Below are 19,586 nucleotides of genomic sequence, written 5' to 3' on the forward strand. Positions count from 1 at the left end.
CCATCAGCGTACGTACAATAACGTTGATACTCGGTTGTGTCGCGTACCGTTATATTCGTTGATAATGAAATGCGAGAAATGTTTCCAACTTTCGCGGGCACGCGTATTAATTCAAAGGGTACAACGTGGTGATTGTACGATGTACACATTAGGGTGTTTCAAAAAAAGACGAATTTTTTTTTTTTCTTATGGTGTCCAAAAATTTATAGTATACCCAATAACGAAAATGATGTATATGTCACGCCGTCGAACGATGGAATGACCCCCATTCCGTCACCGACATCAAACAAATCGAAGAATAGAACGATAGTAACCCACGACTTCCGCTGCATATAGACTCTCTATCGAGAGATTGCTCTCTCTCTGTCTTTATGGAAAGAAAGTCTTTCTCTGTCATCGGGTTATACTTCTGGGTTTCTCATCCTAAATCTACAAGAGAATTCCGCCACTACTCCACTCTTAAGACAACACGTCGGAAGCACCTTTTCGTTTCCGAATCTTCGCGGGACTGACTTAATTTTTATTGGTTTGCGTGATAAGTTTTCTTTGACCTATATTAAGTTATTTTTCCCGTCCATCTACTTGCCTTTTCTGTTTCTATTTTTTCGATACATCCTGTATTATTTTTCAGACACTACGTACTCGGCCAACATCGCTATGGACGTAATAAACCTCCGTCTATCTATCTTTTTCTTGTTCTCACTCGCTCGTGCACACGTTTGTACGTATACATATATACGTACGGAGCATTCATTCAAAAGAGTCTTTTCTCGTAGCCTCCGCTATCTGCTCCTGATCAATTTAATCAAAAGTCTGGAATTGGTTCAAAGCAACATAAAATACCATAGAGTCAAGAAGACGTACGGGACGAAATCCGATAAAGGAATCTAATTGAATAGTTCACAATTCTCATTGTCTTTACGACTGTACTATACTGCATATAGATCGAGTGTCTATCCGGCCGACCGTATACCTGAGAAAAATAATTAAATCGAAGTTGAAAGAAAGAATGAGAATCCGCATTCCCGTTTTTATAAACCATGAAGTCGAATGATGATTTTGAAATCGCGTGAAGAATCCTTTCCGAAACACCAACTTCCCTGGCGTTGCATCGCTGCAAAGTACATAATACAGTGTATCTTCCACCTTATTCTGTTACATCGCAGATTCTCTTGCAGTATCGCTGCAAATGCGGTCAGGTATTTAACATTTAGTGATCGTGAGAGACGGCGCGCCTACCGAAGGCGAGCGGTGGCGAATGGATTACAAACACGCGCCGCTTCAGCAGCAGCCAGCAATCAAACACGCAGGTATAACGTAAGCAAGCGGCTCTGACACAGAACTGTGGCCGTAATCGGTAATGCATGTGTCTTCCTTCGCAGCTCGCAGCTATGGAGTCTTGTATTATATTTACGCGTATCTATGATGCACGGACGGAGTTTGGAGGTGATAATTTTTTCCTGCATCGCGATGTGCACATGTATGCACTGGGTATGAAAAGGACGCGTTTACACGCTGCACACTTGACCCTTTGACTAAACTCGAGTGCGAAAATTCAAAATCGCGAAAAACGAATCCTTTGACGTCGAGGAAATATCTTATTTCAGCGAGTCGTTAACACCTTTAATTACAGCTTGAAAGAGCGGAGTAATGTGAAATAAATTTAGTATAAGACGAGCGTATAATCACCGTTTTTAACTGAACTTTTAAATGCAATTAATATGTGCATGAATTAGTAGCGTTTCTTTCGAAAATCGAGATAATACGATAGCTGGGGTCGGGCTAAAAGTGTAGAAAGATTATAGCAAGCGGAAACGTCACGGTAGCAATTTTTCAAAAACGCGATAATCCATTTCACAGAATATTTTAAATGCAGAATGTGAGAATATAGAAAAGACAAAATATAGAAAGGTCAAGCTAATGGAAACAGAAAAAAGAATCATCAAAATTCTGCTGTATTCTAAATCATTCTGACGTTTCTATATCACGGCATACTTCTGTACCTTGACCTTTCTACATTTTGACTTTCCTATACTTCTACTTTCCGCATTAAAAAATATCCGTAAAACAAATCTGCGCCTTCTATTTTCTTAACTTTCCACATCGTCATTACTCCACCCTTACAGTTAGCATATCCTTTTAAAATTTGTGAGGATAAATAACAGGAATAGGATAAGATAACTCACCGGCTAGTTCTCGATACACGGAAAGCGTCGAACCGCAGCACCTTCAGAACCTTGAGAAAAACTCCACACTCACAATATATATCTAAATTGTTCTCCGCGTACTCCAAGATTTATCTCCGACTTTCCGGCGCAGCGAAGCACGCGCGTGTCTCCTTATCGTTAACAACAACAAACAACAAGTGTCTCTGAGGTTCAATCTCTACGAGACTCGCTAGCTATTAAGGACGAGCCGAAGAGGGAAAAAAGGGTCTCTGTTCCTCCGCCGAGGAGCGGCCGACGATGAGAAGCCTCGTATCGTCCTGATCAGCAGGAGCACGCTGCGATTTCTCGCGATGTGGCCGAACCTTCGCCACCTGGTACACTCACAATCAGCGCACCGCGGCTGCTGGGAGAGGACTGCTGATCGCGCGCCTCTTTGACAGCGACAAAACAACCATCGGGGATTCGCAGCCGCAGCGGCGAGAGGCGAGGAGACGAAGGCGCAAGTGCGAAGAACCTCGGTGTCTAGGGCTGTCGCTATAGTCGGCCACGAGCCGCGAACCGAGGACTACGCGAGCGGAAAGAGAGGAGATTACACACCTACCACCGATTATGCCGAAATCCAGAAATTCTATCCTCCGAGTCAAACTCTCGCAGAGAATATTCCCTTCGTTTCTCATTCCGCAGAGCGTAAATACTGAGCATACCGGCCCAGTCCCTACATGTACAAGAAAGAAGCCCTGATACAGCAATTTTTCCTAAGGACTATTTTTTTTCAGTCGTTGGGGAGCTCATTGGTAGTCTAAATCCAGAATTTCTACCATATTCTGCGGTAGCTACCGGCTGTCATCTGAAATTTATCGTAAAAGCTTCTCTGTTACCGTTCTTAGTCCATAGTTGAAAATTAGCAAATAGTTGTTTGACAATTAAGCGAATTTCTCTGTAAATTCAAGATGGCGGCCCAAGATATTCTAGAATGTGATAAAAATCGTGCATTTGTATTATCAATAAACCTCCCCCCCCTCCCCCCTTGTAAAAGGATAACAGTGATATCGAAAGATTAAGAAGAAACCTCAGATTCTGCGTCAAGAAATCGTCAAGAATGTTCTCTTCTTATCGTGTTTTAAAGAATGAAAATTCCACTCAAATTCTACGTACAGAAAATACTGTTACTGAAAACCAACTGAAAATTATCTTTTTTATTGCAAAAAAAAAGTATTCCACACACGCCAGAATTTCATGGAAGACCGTCGTTTTTTAGCGCCAGCTGCCCGATCCTGTACAGAAATCTGCAATTCGACGGAATATTCGATGACTAATCATCCTACTTTCGTGAAAAAATCGGTATACGAGATAAAACCGCCCTAACAAAATATTTTTTTAAATACTGATTAATATCTGATCATTTCTAAATTTGTGATTGCCGTTACAGAACTGTACTGCCATATTCTGTAAAACTATAGGATCGTTTAGAAACATTTCTTTGCAGGATATTTTCGATCGGACTATTTCGCTGCGCGGTAGAGAGCTTAAAGAGATGACGGCGGACGCAGCGGCTGCGTTTTTTTCCAAGCTTTCTTTTTGTACAGGCTGAACTACGTCGCACGCCTCATCTCGCTATGGATTCGATGCTTATTTTTCTTTTCAGGTAGATGAGAACGACGCATTACATATGTTGCGCGTCTTGTTGACGAAACGTGTGCCGCAGCGGTCACCGAAGTAATTAACTCTCTGATCATGATGTCAGCATCGATCGATCGACAGAACTGAGCATCATTTTTATAATTCTTCCATTTATGTGTAGGAGAACGCAAAACTGATTGAAAATTGATTTTTTATGACACGGAATGTCAGTGTATTCGTGACCTACTAGCTAGCCTGTGATCGAATTTTATAATTTCATAACAACGCATTGCCGTTAATTGTATAGGTATTTTGTGCAGCCTAGATTTCAAGACGGAAATATCGTTCGGAATGACGATGAAAAAAAGTGCCGCGGTTTCTGCTTTTAATATTAATATTTAGAGCTGCCTCGTCGCGATTTTCTATCTTCCATTTAAATAACATGGGATAAATGGTCGATTTTTTTATACAGTCTAGTACAGTCCTATAAAACTAGTTAAAAAAATGTACGCATCACCGCTGGTTACACACGTGGCAAGCATGATATCAGGCAAGCTGTTTTTTTGGCCTAGAACTTTTGGTCAGCAGACTTCCAAAATAACTATTAAAACTACATCAGGTATTTTTCTTCTTGGCGAATTATACCGCGTTAACGTCCCAATTCCGTGGTCCAGTCACGACTGGGCTCAACAATATACAATACCTACAATATTATACACACGTATAATATGATAAGAAGCGCATGTGATGATGGGGGGAAAATTTCACGCTATCATTAAAGCGCAATCCCTTCGGTACGCGTTCGTGAAACATTATACGTCGAGACAATAAACGTTTGGATTCAGGGATTATTGATCCGTATGAAAGCGAAGCGGACGGTATAATCGCTGCAGAAATTGTAATGATCGTAAATATGCCAGAGGTTATCCGGTATCTATTCACTCTGACAGCGACTTGCCGTTGTACAAGGGAAACGTCAACCCAGCTTGGTGCCTGCGGTACTTTCCATCTCTAAAACTTTTAATTAAAACTCAATAATTATGAGATACGGAAATCAGTTCCGCAGCCCCGAGATCGGCGGCTTAACTATAATATGCGCGAAAATAAATAAGTTTCGCGCACTCTCCACAAGTTTACTAATTAGTTGGTTAATTAGTGCAGTCGCAACGCTGGGTTCCTGTTCCTACGTTGTTTACCGTCTTAACACGGTTAAGTGATTCCGATTTTCCCCAAATCAACATCACTTTTCTGCCTAAATGTATATACAGTTTTACTTATACGCAATCGGTAGGTACGCGTTGAAGAAATTCTTCCTCTTATTTTTTTTAACGTGCTTCAAATAGCGAAGAAATTATCTTAACCATATCGCGCGTTATTCGCGCAATTTTCATAACTCACGGAGCATCAGGTGAGGAGAACAACAGCTAATTCGCGTTATAGGGATTTCAAAAACAAAATGCAACAAATAAACGGTTTACCGCCAAGATTTTGAAGCGAAATATAAAATTCTATCCCACCGCTGTTCAGGTTCGCTCAGTTGTTATACAAGTTACTTTGCTTGTCTGCATTTACGGAAAAAATCGGGTTACGTATACCTGCTTTTTGCAACCTGAGGAAAAGATCGCGTGCAGTGTAATAATATCCAGCTTGTAATGACGTATAAATTGCCACGAGTTTCAGACGGCTGTTAATGCGAAGGTTACTTTTTCGTACTATTTTGTAATACGAACAAAATACGCAAGGTTCGAAGTATCGTAGGATCGATTTTTATTCAAATGCCACTTCGCGAAATTCTACAAATACATATATACAGCACCGCAAGCGTATTTGCAATTTATTTTCCCAACTCTCGATCGTGGAAAATTGTAATTGAAAGTTTTTAGCCTCGAAACTCCGTGCAAGCCTCAACAAAAGATCTTTAATATTTATGAAAATTGGCAGAATCGCTGGCCAACCGAACTGTTATATCCGACCGCCGTTTTCCGACCGCAACTGCCTCCACAATGGGATGCCGGGTCAGAATCACTTTGAATCACGATCCCGGCGCGTAGCCATTCAGCGTCCATTTATTATTCGCCGCGCCGTGTAAAAAAATAATTCAAACTCTCAATAGGGCCTCGGCCAAAGCACGTGGCGCACGAGGTAAAACGTAACGAAGATACCAAGGCATTAGAGGCATCGCATCGGCCCGCGGAGACATTACGAAATAATAAACGAGTTTTATACCGTTAGCCGTAAATGTATAATAATAACCAGGCAACGAAATTCTTTCACTCTCGGTTCACAACACAAAAATCCCCGCAATGTCATCGAACTTGATCTTCGTACGATGGGCTGTATAAATTTCGCATGGTAATTATCTGATTATCTATTCGATTCGCGCGTTATGTAATAATTCTTACTTCGCAATAGAAAATAAAAAAAAACTACCGGGAACACAGATCCTAGATCGAAGGATTTTTTTGCAAATTTACGATAGGTTGTTATACTGTTGCGACAAATCGATAAACGTCGGTGTCGATATCACTAATTTAGCAATCGCGTATTATGGTGAATACGTATATTGCCGAAATCTTTCTTTGTTAAATCGACTATTTCAATTTTATGGAACTAATTTGCACTTTATATACCGTAGTTAAGATGAGATATCGTAATTGTTCATTAGCCTGGATCGCAATCTTAATTAAAATACGAACACGACTTCTGCCCGATCTGCAAAATCCCGTAGGGTTATCTTCACTTTTCATTTATTTTACTACAACGCGTTATACCACAATTAAAACGCAACGCTGACCAGGCTACTCCGATTCTTTGGTGTAATGCCTCCATGCAATTATAATCCGTAATTGCTGTTCGTAGTAGGCCTGCAATTGTCGTGATTCTAACTACTTTCATTCTCCTGCAATACGGAAAGTGTACGATGCAATGCGAGAGAATTTGAAAAATTAAACTACATACATTTTTCGCGTAAGAAATCTGTGTTTCCTAAAGAATTCGAATCTGCGTAATCAGATGCTAAACAGATGCGTATATATACGTGTAATATCAGCCGAAAGGCAATTTTATATTCCCCGTTACAATAAATAAAAAGACGGCGTCTATTTGTATATTCTGAATTGGAATTAGACTAAACTGTAAATTGAATACGTGATTGGAAGGAAGAAATGTTGCGAGTCTACCGATATCGATATTCAAAAATTGAATTTGCAGCCGCGAATGAGATTTCCATTCGCTTCAATTCCCTCCGGTTTTCTCGCCAGTGTAAATTATCCCGTTCGTCACTGGCGTGCCTAAATTTTACCGAAGTTACGTCGAAATCTCTCGGTGTTATAACAAAGGTTTCTTGTTCTCTTGACAAAAAATAAGAAAAAGATCCCTGCAGCGGCGTCCAAGCCAACACACACCAGCAACGAACCAGGATCCGTGAGTCAAGTCCGAGGCCTGAGGCCGTATTAACTAATGTTCCAATGTCAATAGCGGACTTGTAAGACAGAGTTGCGTAATTGATTACCGAATGCCATTCACCCGTTTGGCGGTGTGTGTCTACCTGAGTATCGGTTCTTCCAGGGACGTGCAAATCGGTACAAGAAAGCATCTACGAAACACGTTCGAAATCACGACTCCGAGGGCTGAGCTGTTATATTTGATGAGTTCGGAGGTCAGAAATTCACCGGCAACATTTCGAGTCGCGGGCGTTGCCTGTTGGCGAAATCTTCCACGGAAGACCATTCAAAGGAAAGCGTCGCGTTCGACGCCTACAAAGTGGGCTACTTACACCATTTTCGGAGAAGAAATAAAGAAAAACAATACTTTTTCTCCTAATGGTAACGGAGATGCTTTCCGCTCAACGGTTACCGTCTAAATTTTACGGATCGGATCACGGTACGGGTTCGTGTTACATAAATATTAGCTCACTGTATACGTGAACGAAAATTGCTGTCGAAGTAAAAAATTACAAGGCGGTGTACGTTTCGCTCTAACGAATACGTTACAAACGTAACGTTGGATTTCACCGATGAAAACAAATCATTTATTCATTATAATACAAGGATCGTGCGTTGTGGATTCGTTTAGTGTACGTATAATATGTGATATAATTAGATTAAAACGACACGATTCTCATTTTGATTTACAATATATTCCGCGGTACCGAGGTTTTTGCACGAGAGAGATTTTATCTGTGCAGATATACTTACGGTACCTTGAATCGGCATCGTTGTAAACTCATATATAATAGAAATTATAAGCTACGTGTTAACATCGAAGTAAAATAAGATAATTCCAAGGTTCTCCCGACGTTGTGTATCAACTCTCTATGAATATAGAAAATTAGTACAGTATATATGGTAAAAAAAAATCCTTACGCCTCGCACGTATAAAGTACGGGCCAATTACGAATGCGCGAATCCGCAATAGCACGAGCTACGGATTTTTTTTATACCTATGTAGGTAGAGGTACACAACGAAGCGCGAAGCATGCCAGACAAACGGGTTGAAACTTCTCTGCATCATTGCATAAAACGGGTGGAATTCTTACAGTAAACAGACATCGATTTGCATGTACATACATTCGGAACGTAAATTTATCCGAAACGGAAACACAAGATTTCTATACTCCGTAAATTTGAATCAGTGAAATTTCAATGATTCCCAGTTATAAGTAGACCACTGCAACATACCAGTGCATGTACCAACACCGACGATCCGGTCACTTTTAACTTATTTCCAGTATATATATATATATATATATATATATATATATATACAATGATTTTCTCCAGTGGTATACTTATAACCGATTCACATTTAGAGAGTAGACAATCCGATCAAGTATTTCCCTGCATTTGAGGCGAAAACGATTTTCATCGGTGGAGGAAAAATGAAATATTGGTACCTTTATCCGCTCGCAATAACATTATCCATATAGAAATACGAGATACATGAATACGTAGACACATACATATCGGTAACGTAGGTATCTACTGTACATGTAATACACGGTAAGTATATGTATCCAGCCTCCCACGTTACGCAATATTATACGTATGCACATACATGTACGGAATATGGCCCATAGTGCAGCGCTCGCTAACACTATAAGCGTTTAGCAATAGATCCCCCCATTTAGTTATGGCAGTCATACAGTAGATTAACATAATTGGAGGTCGTGACTACGGCACGGAGAATTTGCCGCGTCGCGTTGCGCCGCCGTTTCAAGATTGAATTATTGGCCTGGTGTGCTACTGGCGTGCGTGCACGTCGGAGAAAAAGGTAAAGTGAAACCTCTTGCAAACGCAGTGAGTGATTAAAAGAAATTGTTTACGGAATTTTCAGGTAAACTGCGGTCTGCTCCATTACACAAGGTGAAGTTTATCCGTTCACCGAGTGTCGTATACCGACTTGTTGTTGGATGCAACGCGGAGTCCGAGTTGATGACAATCCGTGTAATGGAGTGGATATCCTTGTCCTTTAAAAGCCGAGTCCTTGACGGCGGTGGTCTCGATCGTGTGATAGGTTTCATCCATTCCCATTCAGCACTGCTATACACCCGTGTGATTATATTATAATAGCGATGAGATGGAGACGGGCGAGAGAAACAAGACGGGATTCTTTGTTGTTCCGATCATCGTTAAATCGCTCTGGTATTATCCGCGCTCACTCGGTCAGACATAATACCTTATACGAGCTGCAGGAGACGGGAGTACCTGAAATGCTAATTTGTCGTCCTGGTGTGTGATGAATGTGTGCCGCGTGAATGTGCGAGCACGATTCACGGGACTTACATAAAGCCCTGCTGGGGTAACCGATAGTAAAATTATCATGTACTGTTGAGACGCTTTGTCTACGAGATTCCGACTCCCGGCAACTGCGTCGAGAAACCCCTGCACAGCTCTGCCTGTTTCAAGATGACGATGATGGTATGAAATTGACATATCATAAAGTTAAGAAATTAGTTTGCCTTGAACTTTGAATTGCAAATATTACATGAGAACTTCGTTAGTTACGATGCAAATGTGTTTGTAACTCGGATTTTCTCGACGTCAGACATGCGGAACGCGAACGGGACGAGGGAAATTCTGATGCTGGATAAATGAATATTATTATTTATTCACACCTTTCGTTAATTGCTGCCGAAACTACGCGGGTCGACGATCGATTTAAATTTCGCTCAAGTTCTCTGGCATAAGTAAGCACGCACCAGTTATCTTCGAACCCCTCATTCTTCGCTCTTGATTAATGAGAATTTTTCAACGAACTTTCACTCTATTATAGATACTACGATGAGATAAGTTCGCGGTGATACTAGAAGACTCAAACGTCTCTTGCATCTTTCTTAGCGAACCCCATTCGGGATGGAAATCGATTTCACGTAACTGCATGTGTCGACACGGGCACACAGGGCGATTCGTTTTAACAAAGAAAGAAATCCGTCTTTTTTTTCTTGTCATACTTTTTCGCATTTAATCACCTCAAATTCTATAGTAAATACGAGAATTTGAACTTAACGCGCGTTCTGACGTATGAATAACACAGAGAAGAGATGTGGCGACATCTGTCTTCGAGTTGGTCAGGCTTAGTGCGTCTCTCGTTTGGTAGCGGCTCCTAACACGAAACGAGTTTTTTAAACTAATATCTGAGATAAGTCTGGTGGTAAGTACAAGTGAGTTATCTACCCGTGGTACATAATATTTGATTGTCGAGGATACGCTCCATATAACATTGTTAAATCGACTGGGGCTAGACTAGGGGGTGGACAAGAGAATTCGGGACATGAAGCGCCAGATTGCTGGGTATATCATTAATTGAAAGAACTGTAAAGTTTGGAGTAAATACTTTCATACGCGATTATACATTACATCATTTGTACGGGTTGGAGTATCTATATCATATTTGCAATACGAAATTCTGTTATTAGTGTTTGTTATACCTCGCGACACGAAGATATGAACCTAGCCCCAAACCAACGATTTGACGTACATAAAATCGCAAAAACCGACTGTAATACCGACGACACCTTCTCTAGATGGAATTTATCCGGAACATCTCACTAGTAGATTGTGCACCAAAGAGGCAAAGTGAACGTCTAACGCTGTGGATTACAAAAGTTAGTCAAATCACGGTACATCACGACCTTCCTTGTCGTAGCCTAAGTGTGAACGGAACCACCCAACGGAAATGTCGAAAAGAGAGATTGATACGATATACTTGGATTAGATTTCATGTCTCTATAAACTATCTGTCTCGGAATAAATTTTTTGTACATATTTCGGTCGTTTCTAATATTTTTATAAATAAACGGCAAAAATCATAATAAAAGGCTAATAAATAAACACAAGCAATAAGCAAAATCAGTGAGCAGCTCAAATCATTTACGATAAAAAGCGATATTACAAACAAAAATCATATCGATTACGAACCTTCCAGTTTTATTCACTGTAGTGGTTAGTTTGGTTTTCACTTTGTTCTCGCGATGATAGATCGGTTGCTCGGGATTGCTCCGTTCAGGTAACTGCTAAATACTGACAATAATGCTGCAATGTAGCCTGCTCCTGTAATCAGACAAGAGATAGACTTAATTTTATTAGTATCTTGTTTTCCAAATCAATATACGCATCATTGAAAATTTACGATCATTTTATAAAATATAATCAAGGACTAAATACTAATAAATTTCGACTGGAACACAAATTTGTCCAAGTTAAATTAGCGTGACAGTGTCATGAAGAATGATTTCAAATGTATACCTGCTTTCTATTCTTCCACAACATTGTACTCTGTTCAGCTTTTGCATTTTGTTTTTCAAGTTTCATTGACAAGATCTTGTAATCCAAATAATCAGCAACTCCAAGCAACGTTGTTCCAGTTTCTTGCTGTAATCAGGTGAAATTACACAACATCTTGTTAGTTAATATGACTTTGAAATTCATACATACAGCATCGAAGATTTAGTACAATTTTTTTTAAAAAGTAATACAAGAAATGCATAACCAATAAATATTTACAGACGCTGGCATTTTACGATCGCTTGGTAATTACGAGATGCATAGTAAAATTTAAAAATGAGATACAAGCCACTGGAAAGTTCAAGACACTCGAAATTTCAGAGTAAGCAACGCCGTAATACACAGATGACGACTCTGCATCTACCTGTACTTAATATGTTTCCGGATTGACCTTTTTTTCGCTTGCTTTTTGTCGTGTTCCTGCCCCCGTTCGATGTATAATAGCGGTTTCTACTTTTATGTACATACAATTTTCCGCCATGATACCGTTTTCAACGTGTACGGATCTAAGTTACGAGTTCGTTTGTTTTTTGTTTCATTTTTCTTTGGTCAATTTATATTCGCTCGGTATTTCTGTATATTAACACGCTACTCAATCCTTCGTTGTAAATAAATGTTTCAGCTCAGAGGAGACTGAATTGTTAATTCATAATACCTTTATTTATTTGATCGTCGGCATCGAGAACGTTCTACATATTTATAACACGATCGAGAAACCCCGTTCGAAAAAAACAAAACACATGTGACACATTAACTCTTGATACAGTAACGAAATGAAGGATTAGCATACCGATCCCCAAACTGAAAATCGACCGAAGCGAGCTCTTTTTTCAGCTAACTTCCCGATAAATTTATTTCAATACGTAAGGAATACGTTTAGCGAACCATTTGATAATACGTGCCTTTCAGTTTCATTTTATAAACGGGTATTCAAGAGATGCTTTCTGCGACGTATTGTAATGTACTCTTCACAGCTCTTCAAACTCACAAAACAATAGAATAACGCGGGTCAACAATACGCATTTCAGCACTTACCGAAATTTAGCAATCAAAAAGGCACTGCTATTTGAATTCTGGATTAATATGGCATGCGTGGTTCTTCTCTGTCCACTCCGAAGGAACTGAAGCGACTGACGTCGCGCGTCGAGCTGCTCGCTACAGAAACGTCTGTGTTTACTAAATCGACGTTACACGCGGCGTCAAGCGTAAATTTGAATTTACTGACGACGCTCGATCGAATAGAACATGTGTAAAAATGAATCGAAAATGAGAGAAAATCGCAAACCTTGTCCTTTTTCAGAGAACGAACCATCAGTGGTCCGTAAAATAAACTTTTTTGACCGAGCTGGCCCCTAAATCCGTTCCAAATAAATAGATGGAAGTCTCTTTTATAAAACACTATTCCCTATCTCATCTCTCAACCAGTTATTTCGAGGGTCTCTAAGGGTCCTCTGTGTGGATCAACGGTGACTGAAGATTGCGGAAGACAGCCAGCTAAATGAGGGTTTTCGAAGTTTCGTCAGGGATGGAGCGGGGAGCTTCGATACGGAAATTTCCCACTGTTACCTGGAGTCTCATGCAGTCCGCTGAAAGACTCGGAAAATACACGGTGTACATACATTATGAGTTGTCTAAGGGCAAATGTAGGGCACTCGACCTATAGACATGTAATATGTACACAGATCCGCACGCTCTGATTGGAAATAATAATTATTTTCTAGTATCGCCATCTGTGGACACAATCTGCTCACTCGTAGCGGTGGGTCGAGAACGAACAAAGTACGCCCATAATTTTGCACACAATACGCAGCGTATCATGACGTAGTGTGAGCAACTTCAGGCTAAACCTCATTCACACACTGATGCCAATAGAAAAAAACCGTATACTGCATAGCAGGATGAAACTAATTACGTAATTAGTGCATAATTTAGTCGACAAAGCGTAAATAGAACGTAAAATAAATGTTGAGAGGTGAAATATATTTGGTTCCGAATGAATTTTCATACTTTCCTCAATTGCGGTGATAAAAAAAAATCGGCGAATATTCAGTTATAAGGTTTCCATATTGCCACTTTGACAAATCAAAACACAATAGATATAATAGCTTAGTGAACAGTGAAACGTATTTGGCAAATTTTTGCGACGTTGAAATAAGATGATAGAAATGTTATATATTCATCGTTAAAAAAATGGTGAGTACATCTTTTTGAAAACCGATACAGTTGTAAAAAAAAAATTATCAAATATGGTAGGGTAGTTCAGGTGTCGGAATAAGAAAATGGCGTTTTAGAATCTGCAATCGTGGGATCTAGGAAACTACATCGGAAAATAATCCCGAATATTACAAGCGAAGTAAAGAGAGGGAGAAAGAGGAGAAAGAGGGCAAAATATATATGAGTAATTTCTAATCGGTTGGGCACTGGCAGGATGTGAATCATTGTCGTCATAGTGGCTTATCACGGGATTATTTCCAGGTGTAACCACGGACGAGCAGATTTGAGCGACTTTAACGAGGACCAGGTAGCCGTCCAGGCTGCCCACCAATTGACAAACTACACCCAAAGTCACAACTCGACATTATTTCACCTAGTTTCGTGCTCACGCAAGTTTCTCCAAGTTTTTAAAATTTCCAGTTTTCTCACCTCAACTATCAAACGACAACTTAATGTATTAGATTAACAAAGAGAGACTAGCAAATCGGAGCACCACCTTAATTGCTCAAAAACGGAAAACAATCAATGTAAACGGTGTCTCTGAATTTCAATGCTGTGTCAACATTGGCCATCTGATTGAATCTTCTACGGTATTGGAACGTGTCAAGTGATCTGTGGCAAGAAATGGCGCAGAACCACGGAACGGGCAATATTGCATATCCGTGTGAAATGTAATAGCTGTGAACAGGAGGTGTACAAAAATTACTCCAAAAAGTAACAAGCCTAAAGTCAGTGTCGATATTTGTTTCTCCTTTGAAAATTGGGCAACATGTCTCAGGAGCATAAGTGGCGGCCCTGGATGCCGGCAGGTGCTGAAGAAGCTGCTGGCGGTGAAGGGTCTATGGAAATTTATATCGAAACATTGATGGGCCTTGCATTCGAAATGACTGTGTCGCCCAATGATACCATCGGATTTATAAAACAAAAAATTCAACGTGTCGAAGGTGAGTAGGTAGCTTGTATTAGATATTCGTATCTGAGACGGGATGTGATCTGCTGTTTGTGAAATTAATATGTCTTGCATTTTGACCCGCCCAAGTTTAAAGTTTGTCTTTCTTTCGTAGAACCAAAATTTATTATACTGTTTAATTAACATTGGTTCCATTGGTCTGTCTATCACAGAATACTAATACAATTGTCAGACTGTGTAGTTTGACAATGAACCCGCCATACAAGTATAACGCTTATTTCAGAATTCCAATATTTTAATATACAGTAACTTGATAAATCTATGATTCATATTCAAGTTCAAACATAATATAGAGCTTCAAAATGATGAATACTGTATTATTTTGTATACATATAGTTAAATGCACATGTATTGTAAACTGTGGGATTGTGATCTGGTTAAACAATAATAATGTAGCTTCGAAGATCTTGGCAGCTTGAAACATACATTTTACCACTGATACTAATTCTGACAAATATTCATTTTACAATTTCCTCACGCCAGCTAACATAATTGTAGTACAGTTGTAAGAACTCACATCTGTCAATATTTTCTAATAGAGATTTATTTCGCTTTAATGAAGTGGATAAAATCATTTAGAAACAAAAATCGGACGACAGAAAATTAATAAAATGCTTATCTCTTTCATCTTCATTTATTATGTTTCGTCGAAATGGTCCGTGGAATATACTTGTACCGAACTATCTCAGTCAGTGCACACTATATAGTGACAAAATATTGTCTCATTATCAAATGACTGGTAATTGTATGTTAGGTGAAAATGAAGTTGTATTAGTATTGCAAAGAACAACTCATGCATTACATTAATGTCTGTTCCACCTCTTCGCAAGCCTTAAAATATTAAAAACATGATACTTAATATGAAATAGGTTTATGCAACTGTGAATTTATTTTCACTACTAATAAGTTAATAAGAGGTTGAACTTTAGAAAAATATTGATTACAGTATCCCTGCAGCAAATCATTGATGGACATATAAATTTATTTTATCATCTTAATGGAAATTGTGTTTCTGTTTCCATTACAGGTATTCCAGTATCTCAGCAGAACATAGTATATAATTTATGCGAACTCTCCGATTCAAGTACACTTTTGGACCATAACATACGGGAAGGTGCTACCTTGAAGCTGGTCTTGTCAATGCGAGGTGGACCTATTAGCACGCGTCGTTTACCCCAAGTGGATGATTATTCCATTAGAGAACTTCGCGAATTTGTCGAAAATAACAAGTTAGTAAACTGTAGAATTGTATATGATAAGTTTAGTCTTGATATCTTCCAATTCAGACACATTTTTCACTTCCACAAGCACTATCAACTTCTAATAACTAGTTTTTTCTGTTTCATGTACTATTACGGGATAAACATATTAATATATAAGTATTATACTACATGTACTCAAAATTCCCTTCCGCAGAGAAAATATGATGGATCAGCTGCCACCAGGGTGTCGAGTGACGGTTCTTGTATTTAGAGAGGGCGATTCTGTCAGTTTGTTTAAAGTGATTGAGAATGACGATGGCACCTACTCTCCCATCGCTGATTCGTGGAGTGGATCATCGATAAGGTATACTTGGATATGCAACAAACTGAGATTAGCCCTTTTCGTGAAAAAACCTTATCAAACGTTACATTCTGCCTACAGAAACATTTTCTCGGACTCTGATTGCGAAGAGGTAGCTGAGAGACTGCAAGAAAATTCTACAACTATGGAAAAGATGCATGCTCTGAGACAACAAATGGAGAAGCTCTCGATTCAGAAGGTTTTTATTTTAACTTGATCTGTGTGATTTATTTGGAGAACAGAGGCTGCCTCCTGCAGACAAAAAATTACGGAACATAATTGATTTATGTGTTTTAGTCAAAGAAATCGAAGAAAAAAGATGAGGATGAAAAAACCAGTGTTGTGGATTCTTTGGTAAGCTCAAACGTGGTATGCAGGGAGGACGAAAATTTTAGAAATACCACTCTTTTACCTCCAATTGCAGCTCCTAAACTCCCTGACCCTAATACTGCGAGTTTTAATTTGAGCAGTATGCCAAAAAAATATTTAAACCGTAGACCCAGAGAACTGAAATCTCTGCCACCAGAATACTATAACGCTTTACGAATGCCTTCAAATAAGGAATACGACGATATCGTCACGCATAAATTTGTGCCTAATAAGTTGGACCCCATGAATCAGGAGTTGCAATTAAATCAGAGAGGATTCGGCTCAATAGGAAGCGAAATGGCATCTCAAACAAAAAATTTTGGTCACATTGGGAGCGAAATGATGGCTCGGAAGAAACGCGAACAAGAATTGGCCAACAGCAAATCAAAACCGTTCTCAACCGACCCATGCAATAATATGTATCTCAATGCAAACTTCGAAAGATACGACCCAACAAACTGGCAAAGAAATGAAAACACAGATAAAGACCTTACACTACCGGACCTGCGCAAAAAGAGCTTTGACAATTTTAGCGACCCCAACGTGTACAGATCACACCGACATTCTCCTACTTTATCAAATCATGAGAATATGCCAATGGAATGCTCTTCTTCAAGTATAGCGATAGTCGAGGAAGAGAATCCCCTGGATACAAACTTTTCACAAAGCCCAATCACAGTAACATCGACTGAATCCACGACAGTTGCCATATCACAATTACCTTCCGAAAGACTCTCCAAATCTAAGAGTACACCTAAAGGTAGATTTAGATTAAGAAGATACGGATTGGTATTTACAGATCACGAACGTCCAAAAACCTGTCCAGACCTAAAGATCTGTCAAAAATCTTACACTGATCTGATGTCTGAAAAAACGTATAGCTATGAAGAATCTGACACAGATTCCAAATGCGAATACGACGAAGTTTTTCCCAAACAAAAAAGCTGTGATGTTAGCCAGGAGAATATTGCTGGAAAACATATAATTGAGAATCCGAAATTCGAAAATGGGTTTACTGATCACAGTATCTGTATGGAAAATGTAAATGATTTGTTAGCTCAACGTATGTCTGACACCTCAGCATACGATTATGAATCTGAGAAAGATTTCACTAATTTCAACGCATCTGATAAAACTCGATTATTTCATCAATCTCTGTATAACAGAATAACAACAGGGCGTAATTACATTACTCACAAACTCGGCGAGTCTAGTTTTGAGGGGGGAGATAATAGCTTTCCTAAATACGACAATACAGAAGGTAGATTACATCATTCTGGAAATGATTCCAATGTTCACTTCTTAGGTAGAGTAAAGAGTCCGGTACTCAATGCTAAGGATATATTCGAATCAAGTTATGAAAATAAAGAAAGTTTGTTTGGTTTGGGAAACGATGGAGCAAGAATTACGGATGCATCTGGTTACGACAGTAGTGAATCAAGCTATCTTCAGCTTGATACTGCTGAATTACAGACAGTTAGTGGAGCAGAACCACAGTTACAGGTTCTTGGGCGTGTTCGTAGTCCGATTCTTAGTACGAAAGATATTTTTCATGTAGATAACCAGGAATCTACCGGATTTAAGCCCTCATCTTCGAGCAGACTAGAAGAACTTGGTATCGAGCAAAAAATTAAAATACTTGGGCGTGTTAAAAGCCCTGTTTTAGCCACAGATAATTATAATTTCGAAAAAGAGCATGCTTTGTATAATCCAACTCCTTCTGACGCTGCCTTCTTTGAGAAACAAATAAAAATCTTAGGCAGAGTTACAAGTCCGATTCTTTCATCGGAAGAATACAGCTATGACAAGGAAGATATATTGTACCGTCCAAATTTTCCCGTTAACGATACTCGTTTGGATAAGCATATTCAAATTTTAGGTAAGGTACAAAAAAGTGCACCAAAAGATAAAAAGAATGTACAGCCCATCATTTCTAATCCCCCTAAAAAAACTACAGTAAAAACACGTTGCTTCCACTGCCATAAGCGCCTAAATATTACTAACATCTACAATTGCCGTTGCGGAAATCTATTTTGCTCGGCCCACAGGTACTCCGAAGTTCACGGCTGCAATTATGACTATAAAACAGCAGGTAGAAAATTTCTTGAGCAAAACAACCCGTTAGTTACAGCCCCCAAATTGCCTAAGATATAAATGCACTTTCTTTTCTGCACAATTATGAAATTAATTCGTTATTTGTTCTTTTTTTTTCTTTTTAACCCCATCTGCGATTGGTATGTTACATTATACGCGAGAGTTATGTTTGGTGAAGCATTATTAAATGTACCACGGGTGATATGTGTTGATAATGTATGTAACTATATATAAAAAAAAAAAAAAAAAAAAAACAGAAAAATGGAATTAAAAAAAAAGTAATACCTAGTGCTAGGTTTCGTATTCGTCCTATTGTGCGGAATAGTTACTAAAACATTCTATTAGTGTCATCTATGCATTAGCTGATAATTTTGACAAAATGGATTCGCTAAATTGACTAAAAAGTTGATTTCTTGGCTAGCATAATTAGAAACAAAGTTTCGTTAAAACTACACCTTAGAATTATTTTCAATAAATGCCTTGTATATTATAATAAAGAATACTAAAAATTATCAAACAACAATCAATAGATTATATGTAACAATATTAAATGCACGAAGGTTTCGATGATCAATATCTACGTTTATTCGAGTTTGATTGACAAGCGTTACCGCATGGCTCATCCAATTTACTCGTGCATTCGAAAATTCCTATGACCTGTTATAATGGCATTTGTATTAATTCTGCGGAATTGTAAAGAAAAAAAAAAAAAAAAAAAAAAACAATATTAATAAATGAGAAAAAATTTCGTTTAAGAGTGATTATGATGCTTAAACGCACCTTTTGTAATAACTTGCTTAGAAT

General features: G+C 38.9%; 2 protein-coding genes across 10 annotated transcripts in view; one reads left to right on the plus strand and one right to left on the minus strand.

Moving 5' to 3' along the window:
• The window catches only part of LOC124178027 (Ig-like and fibronectin type-III domain-containing protein 1), a 168,230-nt gene extending 155,513 nt beyond the window's left edge, over positions 1-12,717 (minus strand). For 3 of the 5 annotated variants that reach the window (XM_046561126.1, XM_046561135.1, XM_046561100.1), the window contains exon 1: positions 2,187-2,593. The gene's annotated coding sequence lies outside the window, so the exon portion shown is untranslated. Of the gene's footprint in view, positions 1-2,186; positions 2,595-11,206; positions 11,339-11,533; positions 11,660-12,607 lie in introns of those variants that run through there. The other 2 variants (XM_046561107.1, XM_046561142.1) reach the window with 2 other exon arrangements.
• A 669-nt stretch (positions 12,718-13,386) lies between these two features.
• On the plus strand, positions 13,387-19,539 carry LOC124178068. 5 transcript variants are annotated; one of them, XM_046561189.1, is made up of 7 exons: positions 13,387-13,765; positions 13,864-13,970; positions 14,048-14,730; positions 15,784-15,985; positions 16,173-16,322; positions 16,401-16,518; positions 16,617-19,539. In XM_046561189.1, the coding sequence occupies exons 3-7, from the start codon at positions 14,556-14,558 to the stop codon at positions 18,840-18,842; spliced, it is 2,871 nt and encodes a 956-aa protein (XP_046417145.1). In that variant the 5' UTR covers positions 13,387-13,765; positions 13,864-13,970; positions 14,048-14,555; the 3' UTR covers positions 18,843-19,539. The 5 variants fall into 5 exon arrangements, with proteins under 5 accessions (XP_046417145.1, XP_046417165.1, XP_046417137.1 ...); XM_046561209.1 differs by lacking the exon at positions 13,864-13,970 and having other exon boundaries at positions 14,048-14,457; positions 14,565-14,730; XM_046561181.1 differs by having other exon boundaries at positions 13,864-14,730.
• Positions 19,540-19,586: the final 47 nt, after the last annotated feature.

Source organism: Neodiprion fabricii, chromosome 1 (assembly GCF_021155785.1).
Source record: "Neodiprion fabricii isolate iyNeoFabr1 chromosome 1, iyNeoFabr1.1, whole genome shotgun sequence".
NCBI classification, from domain to species: domain Eukaryota; kingdom Metazoa; phylum Arthropoda; class Insecta; order Hymenoptera; family Diprionidae; genus Neodiprion; species Neodiprion fabricii.